The sequence below is a fragment of the Rana temporaria genome, chromosome 3 (assembly GCF_905171775.1).
Source record: "Rana temporaria chromosome 3, aRanTem1.1, whole genome shotgun sequence".
Lineage (NCBI taxonomy): Eukaryota > Metazoa > Chordata > Amphibia > Anura > Ranidae > Rana > Rana temporaria.
Genome location: NC_053491.1, coordinates 31131040 through 31157605, shown reverse-complemented (window position 1 = coordinate 31157605; position 26566 = coordinate 31131040). Strand labels below are relative to the sequence as shown.

The window sequence follows — 26566 nt, the reverse complement described above, 5'->3', positions numbered from 1 at the left end:
CCGGCAGGCACGGGAGCAGAGAGGTGACATCTCCCGGTGCCCACCCTGCATCCTTGCAGTTCTGCCCTCTCTGACTGTGTAGGCAGCCGTGGGCAGCAGAGAGATTACATCATCTCTCTGCTGCCTGACTTTGGGACAGAGCACCTTAGCAGGAAAGTGACACAGGGGGAGACAATCTGTAACGTGTGGCAAGTGACAATCCGCATCTGGCGGCAGGCGACGTGGCAAGTGACAGTCCGCATTTGGTGGCAGGCGACATGGCAAGTGACACACTCGGGGCTCCCATCGATAGTGCATTATGACGAGTTGAACCATTTCATTTTATATTACAATGTAATAATAGAAATAATGCGCTTCAATCATCCTGACACCATAATAACCATGGTGCTGTGATGATCGAAGCGCCAATTTCAGCCATTTCCCCTGATAAATTGCCCCCAAAAGACTAGACTCTGGATCCGCCCCTGGACAAGGCGTGGCTGTCCTGGGCACTGTGGTAGGGGGTACAAATTGTTCTAGGGAGGGGAAATATGGGTGATTTAGGGGGAATTGTGTTGGGTGGTGGAGGGGGATGGGGGAAAGAGGAGTTGTGTTAGGAGGGGCAATTTTGGGGGATTGTTGTAGAGTCGATATGGGGGAGAGGAATTGTGTCAGGATGGAAAACTTTAGGGTAGTAGGGATGATTGGGGGGTATTTGTGCTAGGAGGGGAATTTGTACTGGGGAGAGGGATTTGGAGTGGGGAGAGGATGTGTACTATGTGTAATGTGAAAGTTAAGGGGTAGAGGATCTGTGCTAGGAGGGGTGGAGGAGGGATTTCAGCAAGGGGTGGATTTGTGCTGGGAGGAGGGGGAATTTATGCTGAGGGGGCAAGCATACAGATTAGCCCAACTTTGTTTTTGTTTTTTTTTTGGGGGGGGGGGAGGTTTACCGACAATGCTCATAAATCTTGGGGGGGGGGGCACAGATTGGCATGTTCGCCCTGGGCCCTAGATGACCTTGTCATGGCACAGATACATTTTCTCCTGACATCTTTCATGATTTTTTTTTTTTTTTTTTAGATATTACCGTTATATTTTTCAAGCCCTGGCAAAGAGGTATTATTTGACCCCGAAACGCACTGAACACTGCATGTCTTCCTATTATAAAATTATTATCTCCAGTTAAGTGTCCGAGACTTGCAAACATTTGGCACACCGTTTTCAGTATATATTCTGAAGTCTGTAGGCCAGGGCTGTCTTAATGAGAGGGCACTGCCCAGGGGCCCCAGCTGCACAGGGCCCCCTGTTTTTTTCCCCCAAAGCAGCTGGTCCTTGAGCCCACACTGCCCCGAAATTGGGGGCCTCATGATGGCACAGAGTGATAGATGCACAGGGGAGGCCGTCTGCCTCCTACATACTTGATGTCTGTTTACCTGCACTGTCATCATTGTAGGGGGCCCAAGAGCATTACTTTGCCCAAGATGCCATTAAGAAGGCCCTGCTGTAGGCAGATTTACAGACAAATGTTCAGAAGATCCACAGGTAACAGAACCGGAATTGCCAGTTTACTTACATAAATATGTAGCTTACCAATATTTGGATGTGGTGGCTGCAGTGGTTTTCTTTTAATTTTTTTTCTTTACTTGCATCGTGTCATCCAGCCAGTAATAGTAGGACCCCTCTATGGATGGAGGGGCAACAGAGCCACACTTTTTAAATCAGTTACAGAAAACATGTCTTTTTTGGAGGAGGGAAGGGGGGGTTTAAAGGTTTTACATAAAATAAAAGAAATGATTTAGGATCGGATGGTACATTTTACCATGCGGTATGTGTGACTGCGAGGTCATACGCTCCTTCTGGTCTACAGTTGTTCATTTTATTGGTTAGATGCTCTACTACCCAATATATGTATTCTTTATTCCAGGTGTCTATTGGGGTACCTAGATGATGATGCCCATAGGTGTGCACAGCCTATGGCATTAGGGTGTGCACCCCAAAGCTCAAACACATACTACCGATCACTCACGATGAAAGGGAAGGGGCCAGTAAGTTACATATTTACTGGCCCCTTCCCCCACTCATTCTAAAACATCCCTGCAGCAACAGCCAGAGGGAGAGGAGAGTAGGGAAGCCGGAAGCGCTGCAAGGGAAAGGAGAGGGGGAACCTAGGCAGTGGGGGGATCTGTGCTGCACAGGGTTATTAGGGTTTGCCTGGGGACACCTGGCACACCCTGTGCGCACGCCGAGGATTATGCCCTCCCTGCCCAATTGCATAAAATCGCTTCTACGTTTATCGTTTTTTATTATGCCAAGAAAACTAGAATTACTCAGTGGGAATCACAAACTGCTCCCACTTTAACCCAATGACTTTGACTTATTCATCAAAATCTAACATAGGAAGCCAGAGGCTATCCTAAGGGATTTGAAATGGTCTGGTCCCCCCCCCCCCCGGCTAAATACACAAGCCAAAAAACCACCAGATTACAAGGATACAAAACTGTATCTCATGATATGAAGCTATTAAGTGTTATCTTGATTCTTCCATTGCAATTTCATGCACTGGATTATATAATAATATGTACTGATGGAAATCAGCGAACATGTATCCGTGATCTGAATGGTGGGAGTGTATCAAATGGACTTGTGGTCACATTTTTCTCTGTTCCCTTTGCTGTGTTCATTATTGGTATGCTGTGTATAATTTTGTGTTTGTGAAATAATTAACAACATAAATAAATAAAATGTACCCTATAAAAAAAATAAAAAATAAATAAGAATTGTAATTTCTGTCTGCTGCCTTGTTGCTCCACTATCAACACAAGTCACTTTTGACAGGTTTTCCGCACATCAAGAAATAAAAATAAGTAATGGGGCAGGGATCCGATTCCCGGCCACAGCTATGCATCGTTCCTGTGTACTGTGAGGAATCAGGGCTTCAATCAGGGCTACCCCCCCCCCCCCCTCCCCACTGAAAACCTGCACTGTGAGACTTCAGATCCCTACCCCCTGATCTCTTTCAAAGCTTAGAGATCCTTAGGTGGATTCATAAAGACCGCCTTAACTTTGCGGCGGCGTAGTATATCGTGTTTACACTACGCCGCCGTAAGTTAGCGAGGCAAGTACATGATTCACAAAGTACTTGCCTGCTAAGTTACGGCGGCGTAGCGCAAATGCGGCGGGCGTAAGCGCGCATAATTCAAATTTGGCTGAGGGGGCATGTTTTATGTTAATGGTGGGTGACCCGACGTGATTTACGAATGGCGCATGTGCCGTCCGTGTACATATCCTAGTGTGCATTGCGGCAAAGTACGCCGCAAGAATGTATTGGTTTCGACGTGGACGTAAATGCCGTAAATCCCTATTCACGAACGACTTACGCAAACTACGTAAAAATTTCAAATTTCGATGCGGGAACAACGGCCATACTTAACATTGTCTACGCCACCTAGGGGGCATGTTTATCTTTAGGCGACCTATCTCTTACGGAAACGACGTATCTTTACTGCGTCGGACGGACGTACGTTCGTGAATAGACGTATCTAGTGATTTACATATTCTACGCCGACCGCAATGGAAGCGCGGTCGGATTAAAAATTACACTTTAAGATACGACGGTGTAAGACACTTACGCCGCTCGTATTTTAGCCTAATTTAAGCGTAGCTGGTTACCAGAATACGCTTAAATTTGCATCGGCGCAGATTCTGACTTAGGCTGGCGTATCTACTGATACGCCAGCCTAAGTCTATCTGAATCTAGCTAACTGTGTAAATTCTGGACTCAGAATAGAGGCTGCAGACAACCAGGTACAACTTATTTATGCTCAGATAAAACAGGTACAACTCACACAGGAGTATTCGTTTCATTTTTGTGTATCATATGAAGTTAGTGTATGTGAGGGTTTCAACCACTTGCTATTAAATCTTTTTGAAAGTGCTCAGATACCCAATGCTAAACAATAGACGTACAAAAAACAATTTGCAGGCTGTGCCAACTTGGCATTCTAATAATTGGGAGTCGGTTGGTGAGCACTGTTGTGTCTGTACATGCCTCCGCCAATAATTATGGCAAACATATACGACTGTCCAAGGCATAAAAACACCAAAGCAGTTCACAGCGGCAATATCAAAGGGAATTTGACTCTATAGGATGCTGCAAGAAAGGCGCCACCCTGAACTAAAAACCGGAGGCAGTGGCGGCTGGTGGTATATTTTGGGGGAAGAGCGGCCGGCACAAAAAAATGCACCCGCAAACACCCTCACCACCCCCCATCACGGTGGCCGTGCGACTCCTCCCTCCTCCTCCTAGGCCAATAGGATTGCTTCTCCTTTTGTCCAATCAGGAAATGGGTCTCAGGAGAATCATTGTGACAACAGCAAATATTCATTCGCTATTGTCACATAACTGGGTGGGCTCTGGGCGCAGTGCTCTGCCCCCCAAGCACACCCTTTTTTTAAGTCAATTAGAGCCTCTGGCTCTAATCACGTGCTTAAAATATAAATAAAAAATCCTCACTGGGATCCATGCGTCCGGCACCCCGCATGTAAATTAGGGGGTCAGATGCATGGATAGGGGGGCGGCGCCCCTGCACCCTGCATTACGGGCCGCAACTGGGCAGCGGTCACAGCACCAGCTTAAACTGAAACATAGGCAAGGATCAAAAGATAAAGAAGTTGCATGCTGAGTATATGATTAAATCAGCTGCTGAAAGTAATAAAAAAAACAAAAAAAACAAAATTTTTTAATAATCACTTTAATGTTTACCATGAATAGCCCCGTCTGTACTGAGCCAGAAGATTCGATTTGAACACTGTGTCCTAGCAAAGTGTGAAAGATCTCAAAGCCTGGTGTGTGTCACATTGTACCCTGATGCCCTTTTCCTTCAGTCTGTCCCTCTAACTGCACTTTGTTCAGAACAGTTTGCAGTCCTATGCATAATACTGCGCCCCACCCCACAAAAAAAACACTAGAAGGGCTTGTGGGGTGGTAAAATCCCACAGTTGAAATTTGTTTTTTTAACCGCCTCCCAACTGCTCCCCTTTAGCTGCATAGACAATACCTGGCAGGGCTGTCTTAATGAGAGGGAAAACATGGGCACTGCCCAGGGGCCCCAGCTGATTTACGCCTAGAATATGTAAATCAGCTAGATATGCCTATTCACGAACGTATGCCCGGCTGTCGCAGTAAAGATACGCCGTTTATGTGAGGGGTTTTCAGGCGTAAAGATAAACCACCAAAAAGATGGCGCAGCCAATGTTAAGTATGGACATCGGAACCGCGTCAAATTTTTCAAATTTTATGTCGTTTGCGTAACTCGTCCGTGAATGGGGCCGTAATTTACGTTCACATCGAAAGCACTGACGATTTGCCGACGTCATTTGGAGCATGCGCACTGGGATACGTCCACGGACGGCGCATGCGCCGTTTGTTGGAAACGTCAAATACGTGGGGTCACTAGTATTTTACATAGAACACGCCCCCAACCAGCCTATTTTAAATTAGGCGGGCTCTTACGCCGGCCCAGTTGCACTGCGCCGCCGTAAGTTACAGCGCAAGTTCTTTGTGAATACAGGACCTGCTGCTCTAACTTACGGCGACGTAGTGTATCTGAGATACGCTACGCTCGCCGAAATCTACCTGAATCTGGCCCTTAGAAGGGAAATTGAAGGAAAAGGTAAGTGAACCCACAATGCACTAGCTTAAAGGAACCCATTTAGAAAATAAAAAACAAACCTTTACAACATCTTTAACTACCGTATTTATCGGCGTATACCGCGCACTATTTTGCCCTGAAAATCAGGGCAAAATCGTAGGTGCGCGATATACGCCGATACCCGCGCCGAGTTTGAATACTGCGCCGACATATACCGAGCGCAGTACACTCGTGTATAGTCGGGCAGTCTCGGCTACACTCGCGCTCACGTCCTGTACGTCCAGGACGTCAGCGCGAGCATTGCCGAATATATTATATATATATATATATATATATATATATATATATATATATATATATATATATATATATATATACGCTCGGTATATGCCGGTGTATTGTCACAGTTTGCTGCCTATCCTAGAATGCTCCGGAAGTTACGTGGCGGCCAACTGCGCATGCGCGATGCGTTCCAAACGCAAATGCGATGCGTTCCAATTGATTCACGACAGTGCACACCATTGAAACCTCGGTCGGCATCCAGGCTCTTTCCTTAAGATCCCCGTGGATTGGAGGACGTTAAAAAAAGAGCCAGGAGGCCGAGCGAGTGGAGCGAGCCGTCCGAGCAAAGCGAGGATGTGAGGCCGACTGGCCACTTTCCTCTAAATCCACGTCGCCCTGAATGCCGGGTTCGCTGGTGTGTACTGTCGAAAATCCATTGGAACACATCGCACTTCCGTTTGGAACGCATGCGCAGTTGGCCGCCACGTGACTTCCGCAGCATTCTACGATAGGCAGCAAACTGACACTACACCGGCGCAGTATTCAAACTCGGCGCGGTAAACGAGCGAGGAGGACGCCGCAGAAGGACGCCGGACCCGACGAAGAGGACACCCGAAGCCGCAGACGGACGCCGGACCCGACGAGGCCGCCGATGGACGGCGTGCAAGACACCAAACTAAGTACAAAAATCTTTTTTTCACAGGAATTTCTGGGCAAATTTAAGGGTGCGCGCTATACCACAATAAATACGGTAAATGTTGGATTGTCTGCATGACAAACTATTAAAAAAAAATATACAAGTCATCAAAATAATAAACAGGCTTGATGTTTTAAATGTCACTTTAGCAAATCTGACATGACCTCCCCGGTAGCATGGGACACGACAACCTGCAGTGCAAACAAACATAAAGGGAGCTCCCGCAGAAAGGCGCAGTGTCTAGAACATTCAGCAGAGAAGACATTCATTTTACTCCTTGTACTGATTTCTGAAAATAGTATAAATACAGACTGCCGCACGTTGCTACATTGCTTGTTTTAAAAGTCCTCGTCTGTCTAAAGCTGCATGATGTGCTGCAGCCCCACACATGTGAAGCTCAAGGAGAAAATAAAGATGGAAGCCCGCGCTGTTTAGACAGCTGAGCTGCTGTAAACTGACGAAACGTGCGCGCAGCATCTGGTGACAGAACCACCCGCTGGATTTCAGTTTAGTGCAAGTCACTGAAACCGTATGAAACGGAATGAATTATTTCACTCGCTGGGCCGGCTCAACTGATTTTAAAAAAAAATTGGATTTGCAAAAACATTGGTGATCTGTATATAAAATAACTCCCCTGTGACGATTAGACATTTACAGTTAAAGTGATAAAAAAAAAATCTTACTAGCACATGTAGTAAGAACAGCAACACAAAATAATTTACACCAGTCAGCCATAACAATATGACCACCCACCTATTATTTAAAAAGTGATTGTTATTTAAAAAAACAAAGCTTTACAAACATGTCATATTTACCTCCACTGTGCAGCTCGTTTTGTACAGAGTGGCCCCCGATCCGTGACTTCCGGGGAGCTCTCGCGGCTCCTCCCCACATCAGATAACCCCCTAGGAAATGTGCTCTCCCAGGGGGTTACCTTGCGGGCACGCTCCCGAGTCATTCATTTGGCGTCCATAGCCATTGAATGTATGACTTGGCCCCGCCCCCGGTGCTTCAATCAGGGCTCCCCCCACCCCCCACTGAAAACCTGCACTGTGAGACTTCAGATACCTACCCCCTGATTTTCAAAGCTTAGAGATCCTGTGTAAATTCTGGACTGAATAGACGCTGCCGACAAACAGGTACAACTTATTTTGGCTCAGATAAACAGTTACAACTCATACAAGAGTATTTGTTTCATTTTTGTGTATCATATGGACGTGCGGGGCTTGGGAGAGAGCACGCATGAGTGCCCCATAAAAGCGGCTTGCTATGAGGTCACTCGGAGAAGAAAAGGAGTGCCAACGGTGAACCCGAGAAGAGGTTTAGGGGTGCTCTGTGCAATAGTTTTGCTGAGCAGGCAAGTATAACATGTTTTTAGTTATTTTTTAGGAAATGTACCTTTAATATCACTTTAAAGTGCTGCATATGGAGATTTTTAGGTACCAAAGTTTGGCGCTGTTCCACGGCGGACACAATTATAAAACGTGACATGTTTGGTATCTATTTACGCAGCGTTTAACATCTTATATCTCTTACTAAACAACTCGGTATTATATTGTCCTTTTGAGCATTTGAATGCGGCTCCATGCACACTGAAGCTGATAAAAGCTATAAAAAAACGCCAGTAGCTTTGCAGGGAGCCTTTCAACGTTTTTTAGCGTTTTTGCAATAGCTTTAATCAGCGTTATTCAGTGTAGCTTTTTTTTTTCAATGGATTAAAAAACGCAAAAAAAACGCTGGCACCGACGTTTTTTTTTTGCGTTTTCAAGCGTTTGAGCGTTTTGCATTTTTGATCGTTTTCCCGCCAAAATACGTCACTTTGAACGCAAATTTCGGGCGTTCAGAAAAAAACCAATAAACTCCAAAGCTCATTAACACTAAAAAACGCCCAGGTGTGCATGGGCACATAGGCTAACATAGAGTTCAGTTTATGGGCTTTAAAAAAAAAAAGCCAAAACGCCAATGAACTGCAGTTTATCAGCTTCAGTGTGCATGGAGCCTTAACCACTTAACGCCCACCGCACGACTATTTACATCCGCAAAATGGCACGGACAGGAAGATGGGCGTATATATACGTCCTTGCCTTTCCGCGGGTCGGGGGTCCGATCAGGACCCCCCCCCCCCCCTCTGCATGCGGTGGGCGGCTTACCTCGGGGAGCGATCCGGGATGACGGCGTGGCTATTCGTTTATAGCCGCTCCGTCGCGATCGTTCCCCGGAGCTGAAGAACGGGGAGAGCCGTATGTAAACACGGCTTCCCCGTGCTTCACTGTGGCGGCGCATCGATCGTGTCATCCCCTTTATAGGGAGAAACAATCGATGACATCAGACCTACAGCCACACCCCCCTACTGTTGTAAACACACACTAGGTGAAGCCTAACACGTTCAGCGCCCCCTGTGGTTAACTCCCAAACTGCAACTGTCATTTTCACAATAAAGAATGCAATTTAAATGCATTTTTTGCTGTGAAAATGACAATGGTCCCAAAAATGTGTCAAAATTGTCTGAAGTGTCCGCCATTAGTAGTAAAATAAAAAAAAAATAATAAAAATGCAATAAAAATATCCCCTATTTTGTAAACGCTATAAATTTTGCGCAAACCAATCGATAAACGCTTATTGCGATTTTTTTTACCAAAATTAGGTAGAAGAATACGTATCGGCCTAAACGGAGGAAACTTTTTTTTATATATAATTTTGGGAGATATTTATTATAGCAAAAAGTAAAAAATATTGCATTTTTTTCAAAATTGTCGCTCTATTTTTGTTTATAGCGCAAAAAAAAAAAAAACGCAGAGGTGATCAAATACCACCAAAAGAAAGCTCTATTTGTGGGGAAAAAAGGACGCCAATTTTGTTTGGGAGCCACGTTGCACGACCGCGCAATTGTCTGTTAAAGCGAAGCAGTGCCGAATCGCAAAACCTGGCCTGGGCATTTAGCTGCCTAAAGGTCCGGGGCTTAAGTGGTTAAAATGTATCTTTTTAAAAAAAAAATGTAATCTCTAGGGCCTCTGCTTAAAATATTTATAGAATGTTAGAACCCCCAACGTGTTTTTCTAGCAAAAAAATAAAAACATTTTTTTACAAGTAGGAGAGGGATGTCAGAATTGGCCCAGACTGAAAGTGGTTAATGCTAAAATGAAATGTATTCAATGGCCACAGTCAGAAGATACCCAGTGGTTACCAATATTAATATTAACCCTATTTAAATTTACAAATTCATTGCAGCAGTCTTGACAAGGCGTCTAGAAACTTAAAGGTCACTAAAGGAAAAAAAAAATTGCCTAAAATTGAATGTCTGCAAGGCAGACAGAATAGTGTAATAATTCTGTTAAAAAACAAGTAAATACCTATTAAATTCCTTCATCTATATCACCGCCGGCGTTCTAGTTTCTGTTCTCTCATTCACTTCCTGGTTTGCGGCGCTCGTTCATGCAAGAACTACATTTCCCAGTATGAACTGCGGCACACCCAGTAATTCACACCTCCTTGAAGTCTCTAACACGTAGAGAGCGTCCTGCCGTACAGATGTAGTTCCCAGGAGGGGGCAAGCACGTTACTGACCACCGCAGTAAAGCCTCCCATCACTGTGGTCAGTAACAATCAGACAAGCAGGAAGTGAACAAAACAGAGAAGAAAGAGCAACTTCTGAGCAAAAACCAACAATGAGGAAGTGAAAAGAGGAATGTCTGCAGGTAAAGGATGCTTATTATGAAAAAAAAAAATTCCTTTACAACCCCTTTAAGTGGAGTAAACACTATAAGAAGAATTGGGTGAACATGCGTCCGAATTTTCTCGATGTTTTACAGCAAATTGGAACCGATGTAAGGAAATACGAAAATTCTTATGAATAGTCTCGTATGACAAAGGCTTTTTTTGTTGTGTATTGTTTCTGATCACGCGCAGTCTTTATTTTTCTGATCTTTCTTGTATGAAAACGGTACACGTTGAATGAAAATCGTTCATTCTGTTCCCGCACAAATTTTTTGGGGAGTTTGACCCTTCGGGAATTTTCGTACGAAATTTCGGAATCAGCTGTCGAAAGATGTATACACACACAGCATATGAAAATTGTACGAAAATGTTCACCTGATTTTCTTAGCGTACGAGCCTTTCAGCGGCGGCTTCCTTGAGTCAGCCAATTTCCCCAGCTGGGGAACCCATTTAAGTTATCAGTGTTAATTATATAACAGTGAAACTGGTTGGTGTGATCACTGGAGTTCACAACTGTTTAACCTGTCAGTTCGCTAAAACACCTGCTTACATGCAGCATATTCAAGGCTCAAGAATGGCTCCCGGAGACCGTGAGAGATTCCTGAGATTGTGTCAAGCATTAGCAGCTAAAAGGATTCATACCGCGTCCCTTTGAAGATAAATGTCAACAGAGAACAAATAAAGCCCCATTAAACATACCTTAAAGCCTATCAAAATGTAGAATCATACCATTGTAATTCAATTATTGCTAGCCTACTCCTCTAACTCCGAACGATCTTAAAGTTTGTAAAGGTATCTGAACTTCTGAACTAGAGCAGTACTGAGGAGGAATTTCAATAGGTGGAGTCGCCATTTGCAGGCAGCAAGGTGCCATGGGATATTTAGTCCTCTGAAAGGAAAGGAAACAGCAGAAAAGAAGCAGCAAATCGTGGAGAGATCCTGAGAAATTGTGGAAAGAATGGGCCAGCAGACAGGCAGCACCCACAACATAAAAGGCGTTTTTTCGGTAAGGCCCCTTTCCGGCCGCTAGCTGGGCTTCTTTAATCCCCGCTTGCGGCCAAAAAAGGGTTAAAACTACCCGCGAAGCGCCGCTGCAGCAGCGCTTTGCCGGCAGTATAGCCGCGGTGCTCATTCATTTCAATGGGCAGGTGCGGTGGAGGAGCGGTATACACACCGCTCCAAAGGACTTTTTTTAGTGTCCTGCCAGCGCACGGCTCCAGTGTGAAAGCCCTCAGGCTTTCACACTGGAGTGAAAGAAGCGTCTCTTTCAGGGCGCTTTGCAGGCGCTGTTTTTAGCGTTATGGAATCTGCACAGCGCCTGTGTGTGAAAGGGGTCTAAGCCGTATTGCCATTACAATGCAGAGGTTCTAAAATGAAAACGTACGTTGTGATCATAGAACTCCTTTAACCTTTTTGTGCTGGTGCCTCCCGGCCATTTAAGAGGTTTCAGATGATGGAAGGGGGGCAGGGTTTATGATCATGTGACCGCCGTAATTGGCGATCACATGATTGGAAAGCTCCCGGTCGCAAGAAGTGCTCAGGAGCTTTCCCTCAGCTGTGTTGGCCAAATGGTACGCAAATATGCGGCCGCTCGGCGCCAAGGCCCACCAGTATATGCGTACGGTCAGCGCCAAGGGGTTAAGGAAAGGGAGCCCTGGCTTCTGGGAAAAAAATAGGGTCTTCAAACTTTCTACACAAAGGGCAAGTTTACTGGGCAGGGGGGAGGTTGGCAGAAATTGAATAGTCAGTGGAAGTAAACAGTGCTCCATCTTTAATATCAGGGGGAGGAATTATGCTCCATTGTTGGGGTCATTGGGAGGACTAGTGCCCAAAAGGCCAGATGAAGGCAAACAAAGGGCCGCAGTTTGGAGACCATTGCTCTAGAAGATAGTTACCCTTCCCCTTGGTACTGCCCATTAGAGGGAGGTAAATGATTAGGACTGTACAAGGTCAAAGTGTGGGAGACCTTAAAAGGGGCAAATGATGGGGTCAATGACTTCTCTGTAGACCGCCAGCCATAAAGCAAGTTCCTATCCACCCTCCCAGTTTCAAGTTTTGTCACAGATTTGTTTGTGGAGTTTTACCTTGCCAGCGTTTAGCCCCAATGCATGAGGCTTGGCGTTTAACTGTGGGCAGAAGGCACAGGTGTCCTGTCCAGCAGCAGGCAGCCTTTCAAATGCTGAGCGTCTGACAGATGCTGTGGCTGAATTGTGCACTTAATTTTATTTATTACAGATACTTTTATAGTGCCGTCACTATAGTGACTTCCGGGTATCGTGGGTCCAGCGCTGTGATTGGCCAGAGCCGCGATGACGTCACTACCGCGCGCCGTCAGTGAAAGCACGATTTCCTTCACCAACGGCACACTCAGTGCGCCTGCGCCGTTGTCTATGGCGTGCATGCGCCGTAGACATTGGTGCAGTCTTTTCTACAAATATCTCCTAAACCGTGTAGGTTTAGGGAGATATTTCTTTATTTCTTGTACCTACAGGTGAGCCTTAATCTAGGCTTACCTGTAGGTAAAAGTGGTCTGCAAGGGTTTACAACCACTTTAAGTCCACCTTCCAGCCCTGTCCAACCATAGTTAAACATCGGAGCCCCATGCACTGGGCCCCTGGCTCTAATAATGTGCTTCTAAAAAACAAAACAAAAAAAACAACCGTACTGGAATCCATGCGTCCGGTTAGGTGGCCGGACACATGTATTTGCATATCCCCAGATGAAGCCGTTATGCCAAACATGTCGGGTTAATATACGAATGTGGAATCTCTGCCTAAATTAAACATCTGCTCTTTGACCACCTTCACCATGAAATGTTGAATGCCCTTAAATCAATGAGCTCTGTGGTACTGTAATGCCATTCCACTCCACATTTTCATTAAAATTATATTTTTTTACTTGGTTATCATCATTATTTGTAAGCACAGCAACAATCCCTTTCTCCCTCCCATGCTATATATATGACTTTCTGGGATGAGGTGCCAACTAATAGGGTGTTCTACCACTAGCCGGACATATCTGACATAAATGAAAAGGGGGGGGCGTTATGGGCCATCACTGATTTACACACTAATAGGAGCGCGGTTATTTCGATTTTACACAAAAAGCATGCAATTAACTTTTTGTAGACAAATGTTGCAAATTGGAGAAATGCAAATAAACTGTTCATGTGGCTGCTGTGACTATCTGCTTCCTATAATACAGTATATAGTATCTTCTCCTTAATCCTGACATGTGACCTCCCAAACGGCAGCCGCCGTTTACCGCCAATCAACCGATAATGCAGTTGTCACACCCAATACAGAAGTAAGCCATCAGTGCGGCCCCTTAATCCTGTGCTCACACCTGGTATAATCCGTATCCGACACTGGAACCTGCAGGTTCCCTGACTCAGCAGTCACCGCCAAGGAGTTCCCACAGCACAAGATTCATTGTATGACCCTGTGAACGCTGTAAGCAAAGTGACTTCAAGTGATGGTATGTGGGAATTGACGCGCTTGAGTAAACTCGCATTGTAGCATGCGGTAGGTATGTGGCGACAAAATTCCTGGCTTTATATAATCTATTAGCTATTTATCTTCACAGTTACAAAGAGGGACACAAAATAAAAACAAATACTTCACTATGATTTTTATTTTTTATATATATATATATATATATATATATATATATATATATATATATATATATATATATATATATATATATATATAACATTACATACACACACTCATATATATATATATATATATACACACATACACATACATACACACATATATATATTTATATATTACACACACACACACACATATACATATACATATACATATACATATACATATATATATATATATACATACACACATACACACACACATATACATACATATACACACACACTTTTTTTTTCCTATTATACCAGTGAGGTTTTTATTTCCAGAATTCCATAATGTATACATTAACCGCTTCAGCCCCGGAAGAAATTTACCCCCTTCCTCACCAGAGCACTTTTTGTGATTCGGCACTGCGTCGCTTTTAACCGACAATCGCGCTGTCATGCGACGCTGTACCCAAACAAAATTGACGTCCCTTTTTTCCCACAATTAAAGCTTTCTTTTGGTGGTATTTGATCACCTCTGCGGTTTTCATTTTTTGCGCTATAAACAAAAAAAAGCAAACATCCCCCAAAAATATACCGTATTTATCGGCGTATACCGCACACTTTTTTGCCCTGAAAATCAGGGCAAAATCGTGGGTGCGCGGTATACGCCGATAGCCGCTTTCCCGCGCTGAGTTTGAATACTGCGCCGACATATACCGAGCGCAGTACACTCGGGTATAGTCGGCCAGTCTCGGCTCCTTCCGCGCTCACGTCCTGGACGTACAGGACGTCAGCGCGAGAGTTGCCGAGCCTGCCCGACAATACACGTGTGTACTGCGCTCTGTATATGTCGGCGCAGTATTCAAACTCGGCGCGGGAAATGAGCGGGGAGGACGCGAGGACGCCGCAGAAGGACGCCGGACCCGACGAAGAGGACACCCGAAGCCGCAGTAGGACACCGAACCCGACGAAGAGGACACCCGAAGCCGCAGACAGACCCGACGAGGCCGCCGATGGACGCCGCACAAGACACCAAAACTGTAAGTTCAAAAAAACTTTTTTTCCACAGGATTCGGGCAACTTTAGGGGTACGCGGTATACGTGGGAGCGCGTTATACCGCGATAAATACGGTACATAAAAGAAAAAAAAGTTTTTTTTCCTCAGTTTAGGCCGATATGTATTCTTCTACATATTATTGGTAAAGAAAAATCGCAAATAAGCGTATATTGATTGGTTTGCGAAAATGTTATAGCGTCTACAAAATAGGGGATAGTTATAGCATTTTTTTTTGTATATTTTTTTACTAGTAATGGCGGCGATCAGCGATTTTTTTTTTACCACGCTCATAGTCTCACTAGTCTACCAGTTAAATCTCATGAAATATCATGAGTACTGCGAGTTCAATCTTTTAGCATGCAAACAAAAATGTACTGCTGAGGGAAACATGCCTGTGTTTGCTCAATATTTAATTTTGTATCAAGAACCTTCACCTGTTAAAGGGGTTTCTCCAAGAACATTCCATCCACTGGGCAACTGAAGATGTTTAAAAGCCAACGTGATCTTCTTATCTAGAACGGCAACATCTCCCGGACGTGGCTGTGCGCTGATCAGGAACCGAGCGAAGTTCAGGGCCTGCTGGTTGGTGGCATTGGCCACTAGAAACTGAGCAGAATCGTATGCTTCATCGCCGGTGAATTCAAAGCTCTCCTCTCCCAACACAACCACCGAGCCCTTCTTGGACGCACACAGTGAGACAGTAACAATCTCACAACAGCCGTGAGCTGAAAGAGAAAATAAATAAAAGGTTCATAAAATAAACAGTCAATCAACCTATATGGAATAAATTAAGCAATCTTCCAATTCTCATTATTTCATTCACCATTTCCATTCAGTAAACAAATCAAGATAAAGGTGTTTAAAATGTGTTGAAGAAGTTGACATGCAGAGTGCCCTAAAAGTATTAAACTCCTTGAAATTGTCAACATTATCATGTTCCAACCAAAAACTTCAAGTGGAGTTCCACCCATAAATATAACATTACATCAGTAGTTTTAAAAAAATGTCATTAGTCCTATAAGAATTTTTTTTTTTTTTTTAGATGCCTTCAAAGTGTTGTTGCTAGGCAGAATAGTTAGTCTTCCCACTTCCTGCACCAAGGTGCTTACGCTTCCTAACCTACACCGCACAGACTCCTGGGAATGTAGTGGGTGTAACTTTCCAGGAGTCTGTGCACTCCCCAGTCTCAAAGAATCATGTGACTTGGACAGTACAGGTGCTGAAACCTGATCTGAAACCTATTACACTGCTTGTGCAGCACTGAGCATGTGCGAGATCTGCAAGGAAGAAATCCAGGAAGTCATATAGTCTGGCTTCATGATGCCCACACTTAAGATGGCCCCAGTCAATTTCTATTTTATAAAGTGTCTAAATGCTGTAACAACCTAACAAAACGGACCTTAGTTTACAGACTAACTTTACTAGAATACATTAAGCTTGTGTATTACAGGGGTATTTATATTTAAAAAGTGAAATTGTGTCCGGAACTCCGCTTTAAATGTATTTTATTGGGATTTTTATGTGATAGACCAACACAAAGTGGCACAAAACTGTGAAGTGGAAGGAAAATGATATTTATTTTAAAAAACAGTTTAAAAAACATTTAAAGAAAAGTGTGGGGCACATTTGAATTCAGCCCCCCTGAGTCAATACTTCCGTTGCAAGTCTTTTTGGGGGTGTCTCTACCAGCTTTGCACATCTAGAGAGAGACATTTTTGCCCATTCTTCTTTTCAAAACAGCTCAAGCTCTGTCAGATTGGATGGAGAGCGTCTGAACAGCAATTTTCAAGTCTTGCCACAGATTCTCTATTGTATTTAGGTCTGGACTTTGACTGGCCCATTCCAACACATGAATATGCTTTGATCTAAACCATTCCATTGTAGCTCTGGCTGTATGTTTAGAGTCATTGTCCTTCTGGAAGGTGAACCTCCGCCCCAGTCTCAAGTCTTTTGCAGACTATAAACAGGTTTTCTTCTAAGATTGCCCTGTATTTGGATCCATCCATCTTCCTATCAACTCTGACCAGCTTCCCTGTCCCTGCTGATGAAAAGCATCCTCACCACATGATGCTGCCACCACGTTTCACAGTGGGGATGGTGTGTTCAGGGTGAAGTGCAATTAGTTTTCCACTACACGTAGGATTTTGCTTCTAGGCCAAAAAGTAAAATTTTGGTCTCATCTGACCAGAGCACCTTCTTCCACATGTTTGCCGTGTCCCCCACATGGCTTCTCGCAAACTGAAAACAGGACTTATGTCTTTCTTTCAACAATGGCTTTCTTCTCGTCACTCTTCCATAAAGGGCAGATTTGTGGAGAGACCACTAATAGTTGTCCTGTGGACAGATTCTCCCACCTGGGCTGTGGATCTCTGCAGCTCCTCCAGAGTTACCATGGGTCTCTTGGCTGCTTCTCTCATTAATGCTCTCCTTGCCCGGCCTGTCAGTTTAGGTGGACGGCCATGTCTTGGTAGGTTTGCAGTTCTGCCATACTCTTTCCATTTTCAGATGGATTGAACAGAGCTTCGTGAGATGTTCAAAGCTTGGGATAAACCTGCTTGAAACTTCGCCACAGCTTTATCCCTGACCCGTCTGGCGTGTTCCTTGACCTTCATGATGCCGTTTGTTCACAAAGGTTCTCTAACAAACCTCTGAGAGCTTCAGACCCGGTTCACACTGGGGCGACTCGTCAGGCGACGCAGCCGCCTGACAAGTCGTGTCCCATTCTAGTGAATGTAACCGTTCTAATAGGAGCGACGCAAGTCGCTCCGACTTAGAAAAAGGTTCCTGTACGACTTTGGAGGCGACTCGGGGCGATTTGCATTGACTTCTATACATAAGTCATTTTGCAAGTCGCCTTGGAAGTCGTCTTTAGGTCGCCTGGCTGAGTCGCCCCCGAAGTCGTGCCGCCCCTGTGTGAACCGGCTCTAACAAAACAGCTGTATTTATACTGAGATTAAATTACACACAGGGGGACTCTATTTACTAATTAGGTGACTTCTGAAGGCAATTGATACCACAATTGATACCCGGGGGTAGCAGAGTAAAGGGGGCTGAAGACAAACGAACACCACACTTTTCACATATTTGTAAAAATAAATTAAAAAAACAATTGAAATCCATTTATCCCTTTCCTTTCACTTCACAATTATGTGCCACTTTGTGTTGGTCTATTACATAAAACCCCAATAAAAAACATTTACATTTTTGGTTGTAACAAGAGAAAATTTGGACAATTTCAAAGGGTGTGAATACTTTCTCAAGGCACTGTACTTTACTAAACCATGAACATAGCAAAGGGCAAATATTCTGCTTCAGGCATTAGATTCCCTCCATAGATGAAGAGGAGGAAACAGGAATATTAGTTCCTATAGGGGTCGGGCACTAAGGAGCAACGAGGAAGGGTTCACCATATTAAAAGCCTCAGAACAATTTATTGAATAATCCAACAAAAAGACTACTCCAGCTAATGTTCAGCACTCTAATGCATTCCACTCTGTCAGGAGCTTACTCATAGGCTGCAAGAAAGCTAATGACCGTGTGAAACTCTGTACATCACATGTAGTAGTCCGTCTGTTGGATGATTCAATGATGAGGATTTTAATATGGCGAGTGGTTCCGCTTTCCTTCTTTGGAGCCCTAAAGAACATGAACATACCATATTAAGAAACCATTTTAATACTGTGATACATCTTACAGAATTGCAATTTAGTTCAAAACAAAACTATATGGAACTTTACAATGTATAGTGATTTTGTAAAAAAAATTTATTTATTATATTTCTTTATTGTAAGGGAAGCACGGTGGCTAAGTGGTTAGCACTATGAATTCCAACCACAGCACTACCTGCTTGGAGTTTGCATGTTCTCCCTGTGCCTGTGTGGGTTTCTTTTGGGTACTCTGGTTTCCTCCTACACTCCAGAGACATGCTGGTAGGTTAATTGGATCCTGTCTAAATGTGCCCTAGTGTATGAATGCAAGTTACGGACCTTAGCTACTTGAGGGCAGAGACTGATGTGAATATATATATATATATATATATATATATATACATACATATATACATACATACATATACACACACACACACACACATATACACACACACTATATATTGTGACAGGAAATCAGGTAAATCTGTGGGTGTTGTCACAGACGGGACATACATTTCTGCCTTGTTTAGACAATACACCAATTGTTATTAGGCGTCGGCTGCAAAAGTAGCCAGAAAAGGTCTAAGGGCTGTTCAGAATGAGGCAATTAAGGCCTCTATAAGTAATCCAGAGGATTACCACCGATTTGCTGCATCCTGAGGCTTTGTGAGTAAGGAGAGCAGTAGCTGAAAGTCTTCTGAGGAGGTGAGGTGATTGATTTTTCTGTGTGATAAAAATCAAGAAGAGACTATTGTTTTTCTGCTGTATGACCAGCAGTGTCTGCCCAGCACTAGGCTGTGCCAGACTCTCTAGATTCCTGTGTGGTGAAGGTAGACGCCCCAAGTGGCCAGGGTTTAGTTTATGTTTGATTTTGTTTATGCTGTTTGGATGCTTGCACTTGTTTCCAGCAAGATGGAAGAATAAACCAAAATATTTGTTTTCAACCGTCTTCGACTGCCTGCCTGTATAAATTCAGTGTGTAGTGAACCCATGCAGGGGGTCACACACCCCGCTACCGAGCTAACCACTTACTAATATATATATATATATATATATATATATATATATATATATATATATATATATATATATATATACACACACACACACACACACACACACACAAAGTACTCGCATATCAAAGCGAGTTTCACCATTGAAGTCAATGGAAATTAAAATAATTTGTTCCGCATGGACTTCAATGGCATGCGGCCAAAGGCGGGGGCGCCTGGGAGACTCGGAAACGGCACGAGAAAAGTTCAGCTGTTCACGAGCCTTTCCGAGATTTTCTGATGTCAGCCGAATTGTCCTCGGGCCTTTCTGTGCATTTCAGAACAATGCCGATAGGCGTCGTTCGGCTCCAGCGCCCCCCACCTGGGGCCAAAAGCGGTACTGCACACCGCTCTGGCCTGAATCCTGCTAGTTTTGGAGACAACACTCGCGAACCAAGTTATTGCGAAACGCTCGTTAACCGCAATCCGAGGTTCCACTGTGTGTGTGTATATAATATACACACACACACACACACACACACACACACACACACACACACACACACATATATATACATATACACACACACATACAAATGTATGGCGCTATACAAGTACCTGTCTGTAATATTTAAAACTTTCAATTTTTTTATTCAGATAACTTTCTTTATTTGCCATTTCTTCCCCCCTGAAAGTAGAGTTACCCTTTAAATATATTCCAGTGACCAGAATAAATCAATATTTTAATCCATGCAATGCATTTAAACTCAACGCCATATGTGCAAAAAACGCATGTACCGTATTTATCGGCGTATACCGCGCACTTTTTTGCCCTGAAAATCAGGGCAAAATCGTGGGTGCACGATATACGCCGATACCCACTTCCCGCACCGAGTTTGAACCACTGCGCCGGCATATACCGAGCGCAGTACACTCGGGTATAGTCGGGAAGGCTCGGCTCCTCTCGCGGTCACGTCCTGGACGTACAGGACGTGACCGCGAGAGGAGCCGAGCCTGCCCGACTATACCCGAGTGTACTGCGCTCGGTATATGCCGGCGCAGTGGTTCAAACTCAGCGCGGGAAGCGGGGAGGACACCACGATGGCCGCAGAAGAACGCCGGACCCGACGAGGAGGACACCACCGAAGCCGCAGACGGACGCCGGACCCGACGAGGCCGCCGATGGACGCCGCGCAAGACACCAAAACTGTAAGTACTAAAATGTTTTTTTTTACAGGAATGTGGGTCCACTTTAGGGGTGCGCGCTATACGCCGGAGCGCGCAATACCCCGATAAAAAGGGTACTTATGAGGATTTTTTTCTGGCAAGTTCTGGCAGAAAACCCTCCAGCATATTTTGAGCGTACATTTTCACGCCCGTGTGTATGAGGCCTAAAGAAAGACAGATTACTCTGCGATAGGCAATTATGTGCTCACAATGTATCCTTTTTATTCTGTGACAGGGTCGTGTTCATGCAGCGTCTGCTTTATTATTGACAAATTGCAATGTGTAGTGTTGCCGGCTGTAGAGTTCTGCCGATGATACTCTAATTGGATTAAAGATTTAGTTGTGTTCAGACATAATGACATTGCATAGTGTCATCTATCTGTGAAATAATCAGAGGAACTCTGTGGCTTGCTCTGCACACGGCAATGTCAGGAGATTAGTGGAGCTTTCACAAAACTGAAAAATGTTTTTTGTGTTCTTGCCTCTTCACAATCACCCACACTTCATGCTTTCAACGCAGAATGCTGTACATAGGAAACCTGCATAACTTTGAAATGGATGAAATACAGCAATGATAACATGACGGCAAGCAAACAAAAACCACAGAGCTACCCGACTGTATATCAGGAAACTGCCGCGGACTTAAACCCTTTCACCGCCAGGACCATTATTGCATTTTTTTTATGTCACAATGTAGAGTATAAGATTTCCTATCATCTGTGCCCAGTCTTGCCACACAGAGTTAATCCAGCTCTGAGCAATCCGCTTTTATTGTTCAGTGAAATAAAACGGACTTACAGAGAAAAACCTTAGTCCGTTCCGCCCCCTTGCTGTGAGTGACAGGTTATTTACACATCTCATGCACTAGCCCAGGGCTGTCTTAATGAGAGGGCACACCTGGGCACTGCCCAGGGGACCCAGCTGCATGGGGGCCCCTGCACTTTCCCCTGAAATTGGGGACCCCATGATGGCACTGAGAGTAATAGATGCAATGGGGAGGCAGTCTGCCTCCTACCTACTTAATGTCTGTTTACCTGCACTGTCATTGTAGGGGCCCCAGAGCATTACTTTGCCCAGGGGCCCATGATGCTATTAAGACGGCCCTGCACTAGCCTGGAGAGAGGCATTATTTTTTAATTCCCACCCCATTTCTGAAGTCATGTGGTTACTTTTCTGGATTTTGACTGGATGTAAGTGACCATAGCAGAATTTAGTGTAAGGAATACACCGGACAAAATGCATGTTGACAAGGGGAGTGTAGAGGAGGGCGACTCCACCCACCGAGCTCCAGACAACAGACCCACCCACAGAATCTGCAGTTTTTCAGTTCTTATAACAGACAGAGGGGAGACATTTGACAGGTAAGGATACATGCAGGAGGCATGTATATCTTTATAGATCAGCACTATGGCAGTAGTTTAGAAAGGATGAGAGGGGGTTTACATCCACTTTAAGAAAATAACTAAAATAATAATTTTTAGGCCTGAAGATTTAACCACTTCAATACTGGCCACTTTTACCCCCTTCCCCCCAGGCCAATGTTTAGCTTTCAGAGAGGGAGGGGCCAGATGACAATCATGGAATTGATGTAGATCCCTGCGGCGACATAGGACGGAAGTCCACCTGAAAAACGTCCGAAAAGGGTACCAAAAAAAATAAAAATAAAAAGATATCCAAAAAACAAGGGAGGGTGGGCTGCTCCATTGTTTAAAGCCTAGTTGTATTTCAGCCTAAATTGATGGATTTTTCCTTACACCACTATACCACAGTACTGCACAATGCTGCTAGACACGTCATGCTCTGCGAAGCTTATCTGAAGACAACAGACACAATATATTCTATTGCAGGTCATATGAGGTTCTTGTGCTTCCTGTTTTACACCTGAGCTGCATTCATTTATATCCAATATTGAAGCTCATTGTCCCACTAAACTGACAAATACAATTTGAGCAAATGCATGAGCATTAAGCTCCATATTAATCATGAGATTTCTAAATCCAGCCTCAATTTCTACATCCTCAAGCGGGCACATGTTTCCTCCACAATGATTGGTGGCAAGCATCTGCCTGTCCTCAAATGACTTGCATGCTGCCAGGATGTGCCACCAGTATTTTTTCCCCCCGATTTGGTTAATGGATGAATGTGGTACCCACAGTGTAACCCTGCATTCATTTTTCCATGTACAGAACAATCCACTGTTATTTGCAAAGAGATTTTCCAGCATGTCGGATAATGTAATTACAATCGCTTCCAATCATCAAAGTATTCAATATAAGGGCAGTTCATTACCAAACTGTTCTAAGGCAGACCTGACTCTGCGACACCCAATCTTGCTTCACCCCTTCATGCCTAAGCCTTTTTCTGACACTTGTTGCTTACAAGCTAAAATCTGCATTTCTTGCTCGAAAATTTTTGAATTTTAGACCAAATAGAGGCTGTTTAAAGCAAACTGTCTCGTTGGTTTTTTTTCCCATCTTCACCCTTTGTTTGGCGATTCCTTTTTGAGTACGCTGTATCCAGAAAATTAGCCAATTTATTTTAAACATGTACTGTCATTTTGTATTTTTGTAACATTAAAGAATTTGTAAACTTTTAACAATCCTTTCTAAGACACTTTCTTTTTACTTAAAGCATAGTGGTGACATGCCCGCTGACATCCGACCCGCTCCAATCCGCCAAAGTGTGACGGAGGAAAAACCTACTTTTCCATCCGTCTGGCGGATCGGATGAACAAGGACAGACTGACAGTGTGCGGGGACCACCCTGTCATCCACCGGCTCAGCGGGGATCAACGGAGCGATCCCCGCTGAGCAAGCAGAGGTTCACAGGGCGGATCATTACTGATCCGCTGCGTGTGAAAGGGGCCTAAGGATTATAACAACCTTTGTTGCAGACTCCCACCTTTTGATCTTCAGAAGAAATCCCTGTGTGTTTGTCTATACTGAGAGGGTCTAATAGGAGTGGTTTCATAATTAAATGTCAGGTGTGCAGCTGCAGGGCACTAATGAAGAAATCTGCTGGTCCTGCATCCCTTTAGACGCGTTCCCATTAAAAGTATCTCTCCAAAAACGATATTTTTGTTGCAGGGGGATGCCTGAAATCTGACTTGTATCATAGGCAAACTTCTGGGAAAATTGATGAGCCAATCACACAAGCAGGAAATGATGTTTCTGGGGAGTGGTCAGCACACACTCTGTGTACAGAACCACTCCAGGTAGCCATATTGCAAATGTATTCTCAGAAAATTACAGTGGCTGCAATTGAAAAGGAAAGGTACTTTTTAATAACATTCAATTACAATATGATTAGTGTCGCTATATTTTTTCTTCGTTCCCCCCCCCCCCCCCCCCCCCCCCCCCCCCCCCCCCCACAAAAGTAGAGCTACCATTTAAACATGACCCACTGCAGCTAAAGTCCCATTATGATGTTTTTTTCCCCCTCTGTATAGTCTATACCAGCGGTCATCAGCCCTGTCCTCAGGGCCCACTAACAGGCCAGGTTTGCAAGATAACTGAAATACATCACAGGTGATATCATTTGCTGCTCAGTGATTGGAGTATTCTAGCCTGCATCTCCCCAAGGTAATACATAAAACCTGGCCTGTTATTGGGCCCTGAGGAGAGGGTTGATGACCACTGGTCTATATGACTAGCAAGCTAAGAGTTCTAAAGTCCATAACCACCAAAGGGTGAGCACACGGGATGCCGAAATTGCCACCACATAAACTCCAATTGAAAGTCCTAATAGTGGATATCATATTTTAAGCAGCAAGGAGTGCATACATCAATATATGTATTATTATTATAATAAATATATATATATATATATATATATATATAATAATAATATTATAATATAGGATTTATACAGCGCCAACTGTTTGTGCAGCACTTTAAAAAACTAAGGCAGACATTACAGTTACAATTTGGTACAAGAGGAATAGAACAGAATATAAAACAATAGAATAGATATAAAATAGAATTAAAACAGAATGAATATTGACAAAACTCTAAATTTTGAATCGATTTGAAAATAACGCATATATGAATTGCATCAGAATATACAAAACTAATTCCCCAGAAATGAATAATTCTTAAATAACAAATATGACAAAACAAAATTGTTAACGTAACCAACAAATCAGAAACTAAACAAACAGCAACAGCCGCCAGATAAAGACTTCTGGTCAATGAGCACCTTAAAGCGGTGGTTCCCCCTTAAAAACAACTTTTTTTTATTCCACTGGCCCTCCACATTACAATCGAATTAAGGCTATTATTTTTTTTTGTCTGCTGTACATACCTTGATACAGCATCTTCACCCGTGCATCCGGGTTGCGAGTCCCGCGGGAGTGGGCGTTCCTCACATGTGTTTGATTGACGTTTTTCGGAAAAACGAGCTCCCCCCTGTCGCGTAAGCCACGTCACGGTTGGCGAAAGGAGCCGAACGGCGAGTCGGCGCTATACTGCGCATGCGCATCGCCGTTCGGCTCCTTTCGCCAATCGTGACGCGGCTTACGCGACAGGGGGGAGCTCGTTTTTCCGAAAAACGTCAATCAAACACATGTGAGGAACGCCCACTCCCGCGGGACTCGCAACCCGGATGCACGGGTGAAGATGCTGTATCAAGGTATGTACAGCAGACAAAAAAAAATAATAGCCTTAATTCGATTGTAATGTGGGGGGCCAGTGGAATAAAAAAAAGTTGTTTTTAAGGGGGAACCACCGCTTTAAAGTTTGCAACACACATTTGCAACATCCAATTTGTACAATCCATACCAGCTATTCTCAATCAGGGTCAGTGGCGTCTCCAGCTTTCATATTTAGGGGGGGCACATGGGGGGACAGGGACAAAAGTAGGGGGGCCAACTATAAAATGCAATTATATATATATCCTGGGGCCCTTTACTACGATCCCACTATGGGCCCTTCATATGTTCTGCAGTGAGCTCCCTTCCTACTATACTGGGGCCCCCCCAGTGTGGCAGAAAACAAGAGATATATGTCACCAGCACACCAAGAAAATATAAGGGTCCAAAGCAGTGGGAGAACTATCAGGGTTGCAAAGGTGGTCATGCCACCGGGCCCTGGTGTTCTGCCACAGTGGGGATCCCCAGCTGTCCTGTCCCTGCTATTTACAGCGCTGGTCTGGCATCTGTCTCCTTGGCAGCGGCGGCAGTCTATTAGGACCTAGTGCTGGTGACATTATGGGTGCATGCAGGGGAAGGCTGGCACTATTGGTTATAGAGAGCCAAGCCCCCAGCTGGTCACCTAGCAGCAGTAATGCTGTATAACCTTCTCTGTTGACATGCTGATCGGCATGTGATCCAGGTGATGCTCCCAGTCAGATCTAATAAACACAGTATTTATTAGCATCAAGAGTACAACCACATGAATATAATCAACCGTATGTTCCGCAGCCATGTGGGCTCTATGCCTGTAAAGTGTGGGCTTTGATCAATAAAATCTCTGATATTTATGACTAGGATTTGACTAAGAGCATCACCTGGATTGCATCCCGATCAGCATGTCAGAGAAGGGTCCACTGCTGCTAAGCAACCTGCAAGGAGCTCAACTGTCTACAACCAATAGAGATGGGCTTGGCTGTGTTTAAAATCCCACATGCCCGATCACGCCAGGAAGCCGACACTCCACAGTGCTAATCAATGTATGGGCTGCCTAAGAGCCAAGACCAGCCATAGACAGTTTAAATC

General features: G+C 44.2%; 1 protein-coding gene across 12 annotated transcripts in view; it reads right to left on the bottom strand.

The window, feature by feature from the left end:
* AKAP13 (A-kinase anchoring protein 13) overlaps positions 1-26566 on the bottom strand; it is a 423120-nt gene that overhangs the window by 243813 nt on the left and 152741 nt on the right. For all 12 annotated transcript variants that reach the window (XM_040342370.1, XM_040342380.1, XM_040342375.1 and 9 more), the window contains one exon: positions 15419-15709. In XM_040342370.1, the coding sequence (XP_040198304.1) occupies positions 15419-15709 (291 nt within the window). The remainder of the gene's footprint in view (positions 1-15418; positions 15710-26566) is intronic.